The sequence below is a fragment of the Aptenodytes forsteri genome, unplaced genomic scaffold (genome assembly GCF_000699145.1).
Source record: "Aptenodytes forsteri isolate BGI_AS27 unplaced genomic scaffold, ASM69914v1 Scaffold2, whole genome shotgun sequence".
In the NCBI taxonomy this organism is placed as follows: Eukaryota; Metazoa; Chordata; class Aves; order Sphenisciformes; family Spheniscidae; genus Aptenodytes; species Aptenodytes forsteri.
The window spans coordinates 11,710,040-11,723,200 of NW_008795695.1; the positions used below are offsets into that span (position 1 = coordinate 11,710,040).

The 13,161-nt window shown below is 39.9% G+C and overlaps 1 protein-coding gene across 1 annotated transcript in view; it reads left to right on the plus strand.

Moving 5' to 3' along the window:
- The window catches only part of BACE2 (beta-site APP-cleaving enzyme 2), a 26,771-nt gene that overhangs the window by 10,908 nt on the left and 2,702 nt on the right, over positions 1-13,161 (plus strand). The window contains exons 5-8 of the mRNA XM_009283091.1: positions 810-944; positions 4,133-4,234; positions 7,770-7,919; positions 9,097-9,265. Coding sequence (XP_009281366.1) covers positions 810-944; positions 4,133-4,234; positions 7,770-7,919; positions 9,097-9,265 — 556 coding nt within the window. The remainder of the gene's footprint in view (positions 1-809; positions 945-4,132; positions 4,235-7,769; positions 7,920-9,096; positions 9,266-13,161) is intronic.

Genomic DNA, 13,161 nt, shown 5'->3' on the forward strand with positions numbered 1-13,161 from the left:
TTTTGTAGACAACATACCAAAGGAAATAATCTGAAGACCAGATCTCCCCTTGTTGTTACTCTGGGAAGTCTTTCCATCAGTTTTAGTGGGACCAAGAATTGGCCTTTATTTGGATCATGAGTTGGAATGACTGTTCCTGAATTATGCTGAAATAAGCATATCAGCACAGGAGTTGATCACAAATAGTTATTTTGCTGTAAATGTTAACACACTTGAGATAGATGAAGCCCAAGAGAGAACTCACTTATGTTAGTTCAGTTCAAAATCTGATGGTCTAGGATGCTCCCAGTCAGCTTCAACGTAAGTCTTGATGGAAGCTAATAGTGATAGCAACAATGGGATGGTCATATTCCATTTTGGATGTGTGTAAGGAAAAATAAATGTTCTTAAGCAGTATTAAGGGTTTTCTGATCTGGTAAAGTGCATTTATGATGTGCAAGTTTAATATTCTGTCCCATTTTTATACATTGCCTAGATTAAACCACTGAAGATATTGTTTCAATTTTAAATAGTGGAGCTTTCATAAGAGAATCAGTGTGAGCTTGTAGATGAAGATGCTGGTAATTTGGCCCAATATGGGAATTCTGTTTGACTGAACCATGATCTATTTAATGTCTAGATGTTTTGTACTGCTTTATTATTGACAAAGAACTTGTCAATAACACAAAATCGGTGAATCCTTACAAATAGTGCTAAATTAAAATTTTGATGCCCTGTGTATCACAATTAAATACTCCCCTTTTTTTCTTGCCCCAAAACTAAACATCTGGGATTTTAAAGCATGTGAATTCCTTTCTCCTTTCCCTTAGGTTCTGGGTGGAATTGAGCCAAGTCTGTACAAGGGTGATATTTGGTACACACCGATCAAAGAGGAGTGGTATTACCAGGTTGAAATTCTCAAACTGGAGGTCGGGGGACAGAACCTCGAATTGGACTGCAGAGAGGTATTTGCAATAATGTGTTTCTGTCTATATAAAACACAGGTTTGGTTAAGAAAAACACTTCATTGATCAGTTTTGTCTTTGCAAGCAGATGCATATTGCAGTCTCCTCAGAGAATTAAGGCTGCACGGTAAGTTTGAAAAGAAACGAACGAGCTGTGTGAAATGCAGCGTGTACATCAAGCATGCTAAAATTGCTTCAAAGAGGACTTTGAAGTCATTGACAGTATTTTCAGTAAATTGGGGACTAAGCTACAATTGTCAAGTGAACAGTCCACTGAAAATAAGGCTGCTGTGGTTTGGAAGGGCTCAGCCTCTTGACTAGTTTCAGTTGTAACGAAGGTCTCTAAACACTGAAGATGACGCATTGATTCAAGGAGTAACCGTCTTTAAACAACTACGGTTTATGGTTTTCTGTTACACGGTAAAATCAAACCAAAGGGTTTTAAAGCAATTCTGGTCAAAGAAAGAAAAGGGAAGATTTTAAGCATGTAATTCACTATGGCAGTGGGCAGGTGTCATCCTGGGATGCTTCCCAAAGTATCTCATCCTATGCCGCCTCTTTTTTTTTATTTTTGTAATCCACTTTTGCTCGCTTCAGCCTTGCCAGTTATTATTCCTGATGGATGTTTTCTGTTTTTATTAGGAATAATGTTGTTCTATCTCTGGATCAGTCTAATGAGACTGTGTTGTTGCAGGTTTTTATTCCAAAGCTGTTTCATTTTTTTCTGGAGGATATGTGTGTATGTGTGTATTTCAATTGTTTCTTACTGTTGCTTGTTGCTATTCATGTTTTGATTTTAGTTCTATAATTTTCATGCCCTGTTTTCCTTAGACATCTTAATTTTATCTTATGCTTGTCCTCTTAGTTGGAAATCATTGGGACCTGATAATTCTAAAGTTTTTATAGTTCATACAAATTAAGTGAAACTCATTATAAAAATTTTACATGTGTATAAATATTATATTTCTGTACAAAATGTGGAAATCATATTGCCATATAAAATATTTAAAATGAGTCATATCGTCTTTCAACTTAATAAGCAAAGCAAGGTCTATTTAAATGCCTCTTTCTATTATACTGGTAGGAAAGCAAAACTCCTGGTCCTCTAAAATAATGTGTTTGCTTTTCTTTCTTGCCTTAAAAAACAGTCAACATGTTTTTGAAGAGAAGCCCCTGTAGTAACGGTTTAATACGTGCTGTTTCCAGAAAACAACTCACTTAAAAACCTAGCAGTGTTATGAAAGTTTCCTGTTATTGTCGCTCTTTTCTGAGCCAGGGTTTGCTTTCACATTGTACGTATTAGCATAGTATGCTAGTCACTGTTACAGAAGGCATCATTCCTTTCTTGATAAAAGGATATCTTCCCGCAAAAATGTAGAGGAAGAACAGTAAAATAGAGCTAGTATGATTAAAGTTTGGCTAGTTAGGGGCTTGCAGAGGACGCATAATTCACTGTATAGGATGATGAACTGTGTGCCCTCTCTCCTCTTAGTCGTTTTCTAGGAAATGGAACATTTTTTGTAACCGTAACCAGAGACTACTCCTTTCCTTGGAAGGGAAAAGTAGTCTCCTCGCTTCAATGCTGGGAATCTGTCCAGGGTTACACTGCAGCTGTGGCCTTGAGCCTGGCAGACCCGGGCTGAGAGAAGTACTGAGCTGCCAGCAGTGCACACTGCATAGGGTGCACTGTTAAATATTAAGCGGGAAAACTAAGAAGGCAAGAAGTTACTGCCCGCTGCAAGTACACCGTACACAGCATGAAAATCCAGGTGCTTAGTCCCCGGCTGAGTGATCCTGCTACTCCAGGCGTTTTGCAGGGTTATGTTAGTGATTGACCCTCTTGGCTGTGCCTCCTACCTACTTTTTTTCCAAGGGTGGCTCTCCAGGATGCCGGCGATTGTGTATTTGTGGTACAAATCTGTTAAAATGGACTCTACAATGCCTTGATACTTCTCTCCACTCTTCAGAAGTATTTCTGAGTGCGTAATAAATGGTTTCCTGTTTGCTTTTCTTTCAGCTCTGCTTGGCAGCCTATAGCATCTCTTCTTTCAAAAAGAAAATAACTTAAGTCAGAGTTACTTTTTTACTTTTTGGTGGGTTTTATTTTTGTCACTGCATTAAAGATATTCCATGTGACTTGATAACATCTAAACCAATGTATTTTAAATTCACTTGCTGTTTGACCTCCTCCTAAAAAGCTTATGCTATATATTACCTTGTGTCTTATGATTATGCCATAAACATGTCACTGTTCAGTTATATTGATCCTGCTGCCTAAGCTGGTAACAAAAGTAGTCAATGCAAACAGCTGCCAGTGCTACTTGCCTTCCCCACACGCACACACAATTAATCATAGTTTTTAAGGAGTTCATGAAAAAAGATGTACCTTTTAAAATGTTTATTCTTTGTTTACTGTATCTGGTTTGTTGAAATTTCTTAATCTGAGGATTGGGGTTTTAATAATGAAGAGAAATGTTCACTTAGTTTTTTTAGTGCAGATTTTGAGGCAGCAAGATTGAAATTTCAAGTTTCTTTGTACTTGTTTTTGTCTGTGTGTTAGTGATTTTCAGCAGTCGAGAGAGAAAGGTGTGGCATTTGGCATTTGTGCTCTTGAGCCAGTACCGAACATGACATGTAATGAGGCCTAATGTTCCCTGACTATTCTTAAATTAGATATGCCAGTCATTAAAAGTAGGCTGCTGTATTGTGTTTAAACGAGAGTGAGTTGTTTTCATGATAGCAGAGACCTTGATCCAGAGCTTGGACATACATGTAAGCTACATCAGCGTGCTTAGCATCTGTCTGCACTGACCATGAGAGTGCTTTTGCCCAAAGCATATGGGATTTACCTCCCATGTGGATTAGCTCACGCCTCTGAGAGGGGCCGGGCTTTACTTCTTTTTACAGTGGCTTGGCCATTTGCAACAGCTGTGGTGACAGGCAGTAATTTCTTGTGGTGCAGATAAACTCACTCTTGTGTCTAGGCTGACCATATCTAGCTTTGGCTCTCAGACTTCATTTGAACTCAAGCTATCAACTAGAGCGAGCTGCTGATAGGTACGACATGCAGGTTTGGGAAGACAGCTACCAAAAAGGAACAGCTTTGTTATTGTTATGAAACAGTGGAATCTGCATTACATGAACTACAGTGTGTAACGTCTCTCCTTTTTTTTCCCCCCCCTCCCTAGTATAATGCTGATAAAGCGATAGTAGACAGTGGGACCACGCTCCTCCGTCTGCCCCAGAAAGTCTTCAGTGCTGTTGTGCAAGCAATAGCTCACACGTCCCTGGTAAGCTAATGTCATTAAATCTGCTCAAAATGTTAAATTCCTATTAAATGATCATATGATCCTTGAAAGGAGTGTCATCTTTGCTAGCTACCTTGTAAGTCATAGGGTTTTAACCTGAAGAGAGCAGAATCTTTCCTGGTCTACTCCTGTTAATAAGTGAGAAATGACTGATAGTCTTTGATGGAAATGGAAAAGGGAAAGGAAGAGGGGAAAAGGGAAAGGGAGGAGGGAAAAGGGGGGGTCCAAGTACAGACAAGAAGTGTGTGTATGGAAATGCATCAGAAATAGTGCAGAGATGGAATACTTTGTTCTAAGCATTTCAGCAACATGGACATAATTCCTGTTGCTCTGATTCAAAGTATTAAGGGTGCAAAAATCAGTCCTTTCATTCAAAACGGAGTGTTTATAATGTAGAAGAACCTGCTACTGCAAGCAGTTCCTTTCCAAGTATAATGCTTATTGTTGTATAGAATGGATGCCATTCATTAGGATTATTCGTATCAATAAAGCTGCTTTTGACTTTCATTATTGAATTATTTATGTTCAAAAGCATCTTTCTTTGGAAATAGAGTGGGCTTTAGAAGTAGGGCATGGGGATGGTGGATTTCTCTGTGTGTAGAGTAACTGAAGCAGCATTTTCTGGTTAATAAAAATGATTCATAGATTTTGGTTGAATACAATGAACAGCACCAAGAAGGTTAAAGATGAAGAATAAATCCCAGATATTTCAATGTGAACAATTTTGATATTTTTGTCATGGATTCACAATCAGCCCACTGTAGTCATTGCAAATCACCGGAAACACAGTAACCGGACTATTGGCCGGCTGCCCAAAAGACAGAGTATTTGCCTGTATGCTGATAATTCAAGATTGAGATCCTTTTCCTACCTGATTGAGAGCAGAGATTTGGCATGAAGTGTTCTTCACTTCACTGCCTGCAGGTGTCCAGTGTCTGAAATAAATGTACCAGTTATCTTATGTAGCTCAGCTTCCCTGGTTGAAAAGTTCTTCTCTTTGCAAAGCACTTATATCGACTGGAACAATTTCAGCTGATGGGGGTGGAATTGAAAGAAGCCTACCCAGAGCTCTTATAATGGCACCTTGAGGATAGGGCATCCTCCTGTGAAGTGGGTCACAGCGGTCCACACTCCTCTCTGATGTTGGTCAGGACATTTGAACTAGGGCCTTCCACGTGACAAGTAAATAGTCAACTGATCGATAAGGTATTGGAGGGGAACCACTCACTCACTCTGCTTAATGGTTTTTGTTCTTCCTATTAAAAATGCATAAACTAACTCTTTTCTTTTAGGATTTCTTTTTAATCTCGAGGACCTCGCTGCTGTACCCCTTTCCCTCCACACACACCAAAAATTACTTTCACAGCTCTAAACAAAGGAGATAGTCTATTAAATAAGAAATTAGTTACAAGAGGTAAGGATCAGATTCCAGCTGTGTAGGAGCAATGTCAGGAAAATGGGTATTTTCAGCAATTGCACCATGGCATCACAACCATACTCTTAGCGCTCTGTGCTTCTGGCAGGCTATGTACCACTGAAACATAAAATCATCTGCTGTAGTCAGACATACTTCTCTGACCACAGGTGAACTAGGTTAACAAGTTCCTGCTCCTAGCAGCTCGTTATGAGTGTCCCAGCAAGATGTTACTGCCCACTCAGGTATGCTGGGATAACTGCATGTGAAGTGTTCCTTTATTCAGCTCCATTAAAAACCAAGGCTGTGAGCTTTATGCTCTTTAGTGGTGCAGGTTGTTTTTTAAACCTTACTTATTTGGACTGAAGTCTTTTAGGGAGCAGCTATAGATGCAGTTTGATGTTGGCAGGTCTGAAGGGTGGTGGTTTTGGCAGATGGGCAGAGATGAGCCACAGAGGGGTGGCAGCTACTACACCTCACTGAGCTGAAGTCAGAACAGCATGTCTACTTACGGCATTAATATAATGCTAAGTTAATAACTTGAAGAAAGGAAGGCTCAAATAAATCTAAAATCTTTATTTTAATAACCTTTTAGGTATCATACAGCCAAATCCCCCCCAGTGCATTTCTTCAGCGTACAGAAATAAGGCAAAGAAATGCAATGTAATAAGCAGTCTTTCTGGGAAATGAAAGTAGGCACTTAAAATAGAGCACTTTATAGACTTGCTCTGTTCAGTCTGGGTGCTATATCGCAGTTTTTCTCAGATCACAAGCTCTGCTTTCCAAGAGAAAATGGAAAGAGAGGAGAACTATATTTTTCAGCAGGTCTGGTCTGGGACTTAGCTGTGAGGGGCAGAGCGTCCTGTCCCATGCCAAAGAGATGTACTTAAGCGTACATCGACAGTTAGGGGTAAAAGCAGTCTGTTTGTGACGGTAAGTCTCATTGTGTGTTTACGTGAGTGTACACTTGTTGGCCCAAGAACAGAGATGAGCACCTGGAAGTATTAAGTCTCTAATACTGTGCAGCCCTAACAAACATTTCATTGGCAGGTATGTGGGGTGGGGTGAATATTTGCACCTGTAAAATGCTATATAACTCATGTATGAGCTGATGTTTACAAAATCATCGATATCGCAGATAAATACAAATGAGGGGAATGGAGAGGCCGGATTCCATCTTTCTTCTTCACCCAAACAGGAGGCTTTGGCTGTGCAGTGTCAGAACAAGATATACTGCCTTGTATGCTGCTTCACGTGGGAATAAGAACCAGCACAAAGTAATGCACTCAAATAAGGAAGTTTTTTCCTCTGATCTGGCAGCAGATCAGCTTCAGGGAGCATGACCATTAGACAAGATGTTTGTCTTAGGCAAACAAGCTCTGTAGGGGATTGCTTTTTGCTTTGTTAGTGCCATGGATATATTAAGAAGTACTGTTAATCAACCTTATTTCAAAAGCATGTCAAATTGTATTGGTAGTGAGTGGCAGGGCAGCAAAAGAGACAGAGGGACGTGTTTCTTTCCATTGACTGTAGCAGACCTTGATTCCCTTAGATGCCAGGAGATTTTGGCTTAGCCCTTGGCTTCAAAACCCTAAAGTTGAGTAAGAAGCTGTAGGTATGTGAGGAAGGGAGATGACTCCATTACATATTCATGTGGTTTGTATTTTGGTTTGTGTTTTTAAAAAGTCTGCTGCTTCAAAATGTTGGCGTTTGGTCAGAGCTGTTCAGAGAAGAGGTAGATAGAGGTAGTAAAAGCCCGTTGATGCTTTGCCTCTTTGCAGTACCGATTGCTCAGGGAGGTCATACATGTTCATTGCAGAAGTGGAAGTAATGAGACACAAATGGGGAGGGAAGGGAGAGCTAAACGTGCTTTTGCCTCTTCCTCCTTCTTCCAAGTCATAATGGGTTATGACACACCTCGATTTGTGTGTTGGGTTTTTGCTTTGATCCTTAAAGAAAAAGATCTTTGTCAGACTTGTATTCATGCTTGAATTTCTCCATGGGAAAAGTATCGAATAGTGGTATGATCATTTACAAAAATCTATCAAAATGTATGTAATCTGTATGTATCACTTCTTTTTTCTTTTTTTTTTTTTTTAATAGATACAAGAATTCTCTTCTGGTTTCTGGACTGGTTCACAGCTTGCATGCTGGGATAAAACTGAAAGACCCTGGTCCTTATTTCCTAAACTCTCCATTTACCTGAGGGATGAAAACTCCAGTAGGTCGTTTCGGATCTCTATCCTACCACAGGTCTCAACCTTATTTGTTTATTCAGTTATGCATTTATTTTTACTGTTCTAAAGCACATGCTCTGAAAAAATAGGAGCTATTTTTAGCAGTAATAGAGAACTGGCTTATTGCATGCAAGGGAGATCTTTTTAAATGAAATTTTAAAAATCAAATTTTAAATAGGGAAAATAACAAACTTGTCAAACCTAAAACCAAAAAAGAAAAACACAGTTTCCTTCTGAGTGCAGTCCATGTAGTTGGGAATGATTTTTTCAAATTGTCAGGAAAAATAGGCAAGGGGTTTTTTTTTGTTTTCACGAGCTTTAGCCACATTAGATGTCAATACAGAATGTCGCTGCTCATTTTGATCTTCTTATTTTGGGAAGCAAATCGATTTGTTTTTTGTGGCATTCTGAGTTGGAGCACTTCTTCTGAGTATGACAGTCTTGGCAATGAGCCTATGTGATCTCTTCACCAGTTTCTGTAACTTGGTTGGTTTATCTTTTATTAATATTCCATCCCAGCTTTTAGAATATAATGTGCCACTTTTATTTTTCCTCTCTGGCTTCCTCTCCCAGTATAGGTTGCAATGCAGGCTAGTATCCTCTAACATTACTAATACAGTCTTTTACCTCAGGGGATGGTCAGGAGCAAAGGGAAGAATGAACCTATTAAGTACATTTTAACTTGAAATGTAGTAAAGCCTTATGATAAGCTTTTTCCGTATTGATCATGTAGCTTGGCAATCTTTCATCTTCCCTGAGGAGACAAGGCATAAAATGTGACTTGAATCTAGAGCCTTGAAGCTGACACTGAATGCTCTCTGAATCAATTCCATTCTGATAATTTTTTAAATAATAAAATTATTCTCTAATTTGAGTTCATAGCTCAAGTTCTTTCTCAGCTATCCTTCTCTTATGGAAAATACAATGAAAAGTGGCTCTTATGAATTTGCTGTTGACCTTCACATAATGACTGACTGTGTTCAAATTTAAGCTTAGAATCCAAGAGCTTTACCTCTTACCTGCATGTAATCTTTGACCAGTTTTAAATCATGTACAGAAATCTGTTTGCCCCTATTTATTCTCTATTCCCAGTGGAGTTTGAGTGCTTGAATACAAAAATTAAAAGGTCTGAACTTCTAAGTACTGTGTGGTGTTGCTTCTTACACTCTGGCTTTTTTTTATTTTTTTAATAGCTTTATATTCAACCCATCCTTGGAATAGGAGAGAATTTACAGTGCTACCGATTTGGCATCTCTTCCTCCACGAATGCTCTAGTTATTGGTGCTACAGTCATGGAAGGCTTCTATGTAATATTTGACAGAGCCCAAAGGAGAGTGGGCTTTGCAGTGAGTCCGTGTGCAGGTAAGAGAAATATTGTTCAGGACTTGGTGAGTGAAGAAACACCTGCTCTCTCAGAGAAACACCTTTGCCACTTATCTGATGGGGAAAAGCATGGTTACTCATGAAGTGCGAAGGGTATATTTTTGAGCAATCCCAAGCTATTCAGATTTCAAGGGGAGAAGAAAAAAAAAAGCTGTATCGCACGCAACAGTCTTTTAGCATGAAGTAAATCAGCCTCAGCTCTGGGTATCGTAGCTGCATTCTTCCCTCTGAGAGAAGATCTTCCCAAGACATCTCTCTGTATGTGCAGTTTCCCCAACAGTTACATGAGACGAGTCCCTGTTTTTAATGCAGCTTCACTTCTGTCTAGTTCCCATTCTAATTTGTGGATAAATGGATTCTTCAACTAACTTCTGCGATGTGCAGTGAAGTACCTTTTTCGCGCTTTTCTCTTAATGTAAATTGTGCCTTTTCAGCTTCTCAGAAATATTCAAAGAAAGAGCCAAGATGAAAATGGGACTCAAGTTAAGACTTGTGGTGTTTGTGTTGATTCTAAACAAATAGTTTTCTCAGTGTAAGTAGAAAGCCATTAATTTTTTTAATTAGCTGCTGAGGAAATGTGAAAAAGCTCATAATTTTTGGCTGATTTTACAGTGCCGGTTAACTTTCTTGCTTTTTCATGATTTCTCTTGTCTCACCAAGGGTAGCTAAAAACAAAAGTTTTGGGGTTTTCTCCCCTTGTTGTTGAGATACGGCTTTGGTACCGCAAGAACATACAAGTGGGAGAGGAGGGAAAGGACGTGCACCCGTATCGTATGCAAGTCTCTGTCCCAAAGAGAAGTGGTCTGCGCCCTGAAAAACACTGTATCATCTCAGATGTGCATGAGAAAAGGACTACGACTGACAGTGCTTCTTTAATCCCCAGTATTTATGTTAGAGAGGGTAAGGGCAGTAAGTACTTGAGTGCTTAATGCAACCATGTAATTGAGGGGGAAAAAAGAGAGATACTAGGTAGCTGAGTTGTAGCTCCAGGGCATTTTAAAAGCTTTTTTTTTTTTTTTTAATCTCTCCATTGTTAATGGGTTCAAAATTGTCATCTTTGAGCTTGCTACAAAAGAAAGCCTGGATATTGATGTGGGTTGCTTAACGAAGACCTCTATGAGGTACCATGCAGTGATGAAAGTCGCATTTTAAATGCATCTGGAAGGAGAGTGTAACTAGAAAATACTGAAGACCAGGTTTTCCTGTCTTTCATTCTTCCTTGTGCTTCCTGACTGCAATTTTAGCAAGCGTAGAGCTGCCTCCTGTCCCTGACACGCTGCAGACATTAATGGAGAGGGGAGGGAGCATTTTGACAGAACATATTGACTGACATGTGGTCAGCAGGGGATGCGAGCCAGGTGGTGTTCATAAGAACTGCTTTGACAGCACATCTTTGTTGAGAAAAAGAATCAGGGAACCATAATAACACCTTAATGTTAATATTGCTACATAGAAGCATAGAGTTTGGCCACTTCATGTAGTTCTGCCAACCTCATCTAGAGAGGAAGAACTAAGCTTGCTGCATAGAAGTGAAATCTGAATTTACATGAGCTTGGACACATGATGATACCCAGCTGGTGCTAGAAGGCATTTTGTCCTTGTTTCTTTGTCCACGTTTCATGCACGTGTCTAACCCAGCATCACGGGAACTTAGCTTCTTGAAAAATCAGATGACACAAGCCACTGACTGGGACAAGATATACTGATTTGTCAGACTCCACTCACACGGGGCAGATGACGTTTTGCTGGATGTGCCAGTTATTCTGGATTCACTTCTTCACAGCTTGTGGTTTCCATATTTAACACTACTTTCATCAGAAAACCACAACTGTGAGTGGTTAGCAGTCAGTGCAGTGTAAGGGATTAAGCTGCCTAATTGGCTTCCTGTGGAGGCCAGCCATGTCCTCCATAGCAACTATATTAATGTAATTTATTTGGAGCTTTTTAGTCTGTTCGTGGGCATAAATTAAATTGAATTACTGGTGGCATAAATCTTCAGAAATAGAGAAATATAAAAGACCATTTGGTGTGGCTTTGCAATGACCTATGCTTTCTTGTTTACAATAGAGTGTTAACACTAAATTTAAGCCCGTGTTTTTGTAAGATGTTGAACGGGTATGTGCTGAATACAAAAATGAGGGGAACAGGACTAAAAGCCTTACCTTCATTGAACTCCCAAGTCTCTATCCGAGACTTGGCCAGAGATGAGAACTGGCTTATCCCACAATACTCCTTGCACCATTTTCATTCTCCAGGATGTACCAAGAGTGAGGAGAGTTAGATAGATGGCTGCAGGAAGCTATTCCATTGTAGCAGGAAAAGAAATTTACTTTTTCCTCAATATGTGAAACCCTTTAAGACTTATTCTGCTTGTTACTAATTTCAAATTGTTTCAAGTTGCCTGTTGATCATTTCAGGGATAACCTACTGTTTACAGGATGACAAGGAAAGGTTTTGGATCAGGTCCCTTCTTGAGACAAGATGTTCAGATCAACTAGTTAATATTAGTGAAGCAACCTAATGGTACCTCATCATCGAGCAGAATTAGACCCCCGCTATTTTTGTAGTAAGTGAGAAGATCATAGGAGTAAGACTTGGGTATTTTTTAGGGAAGAAATGCACCAAGCACTGTAATGATAAATGACTTCTACACTAAACTGTGATGAGACAGAATGCCTCATTTGTGGACACATAAAATCCAAATTTGTGGGCACTAAACTCGGGAGAATGGATGGCATGATGAATAGCAGAGCTTTAGTCCAGAAGGACCTTGGTAACCTGGAGGACTGGGTATCAGAAACCTCAAGAGTTTCAGTGAACAGAAGTGCAAATTTCTGCACCTCGAGCAGAAAACCACCATGCATGGTTATAGTCTGGGAAGGGACCGGCTGAATAGCAGCCCTGCGGAAAAAGAACTGGGGATTATGGTGGGCCCTAAGTTGAATATAAGCCAAGGCTGAGTGCAAGTGAAACTACATAACAAAGGGCAACATCCACCAGTTACATTCAGGAAGGTTCAGGTTGGACATGAGGAATTTCTTCTTCACCTGGAGTGTGGTACAGCATGGAAACAGGCTGGCCAGAGGGATCATGGGGTCTCCATCCTCAGGGTTTTACAAGACCTGGCTGGATAAAGCTGCAGCTGACCTGATCTATTGATGGTGACGGTCCTGCTCTGAGTAGGAGGCTGGACTAGGTGACTTCCAGGGGCCCCTTCCAAGCAGCACTTTACAATTTTATGATGATTTGATCTAACTTCAGGTTTGCTTCCTTTCCAAACCACCCAAGACGGTGAGTGAGTGAGAGTGAGCATGTTGGAGTTCTACACAAATGTTATAAAGTAGCATTTTTCCAGAGGTGCTATTTTTGTCCTGTAATCATCAATAATGAAGAAAATCTCATTTATTCAAGGTCGAGAATTTATTGTAGGTAGCTACCACCAGATGTTCTAAAAAAAAAAAAAGCCAAGATATCCTAATTCAGCTAATGTTTTATATGCTAGGTGTGTGTGACTGTTAGTTTATGTTAAGGGCTTGTTTGAACAATTTAGGCAAATTTCTTCTCTTTTGATTTCCTCTCCATTTCTCTGGGGATGGAAGAGGGTGAGGGAAAACTTTTCTTTTTGGAGAGAAGAAAGCAGAGGCTGTGCTGCTATCAAGCATTCTCAAAATGTAATTTAAAATGTCAGCCACTATGGCAACAGTTTTGTATTGCCTTTTTTTAATAAGAGCAATTACTGTACTCAAGCCAAATAATGAGTAATTAGGGACTGTTTATTTTCAAAGCTCTCTCCAAGGTGGAAAATTGTGCTGCTTCCTTCCCCCCCCCCCCCCCCACAACCCCCCCCCCCCCCCCCCCCCCCCCCCCAATAATCT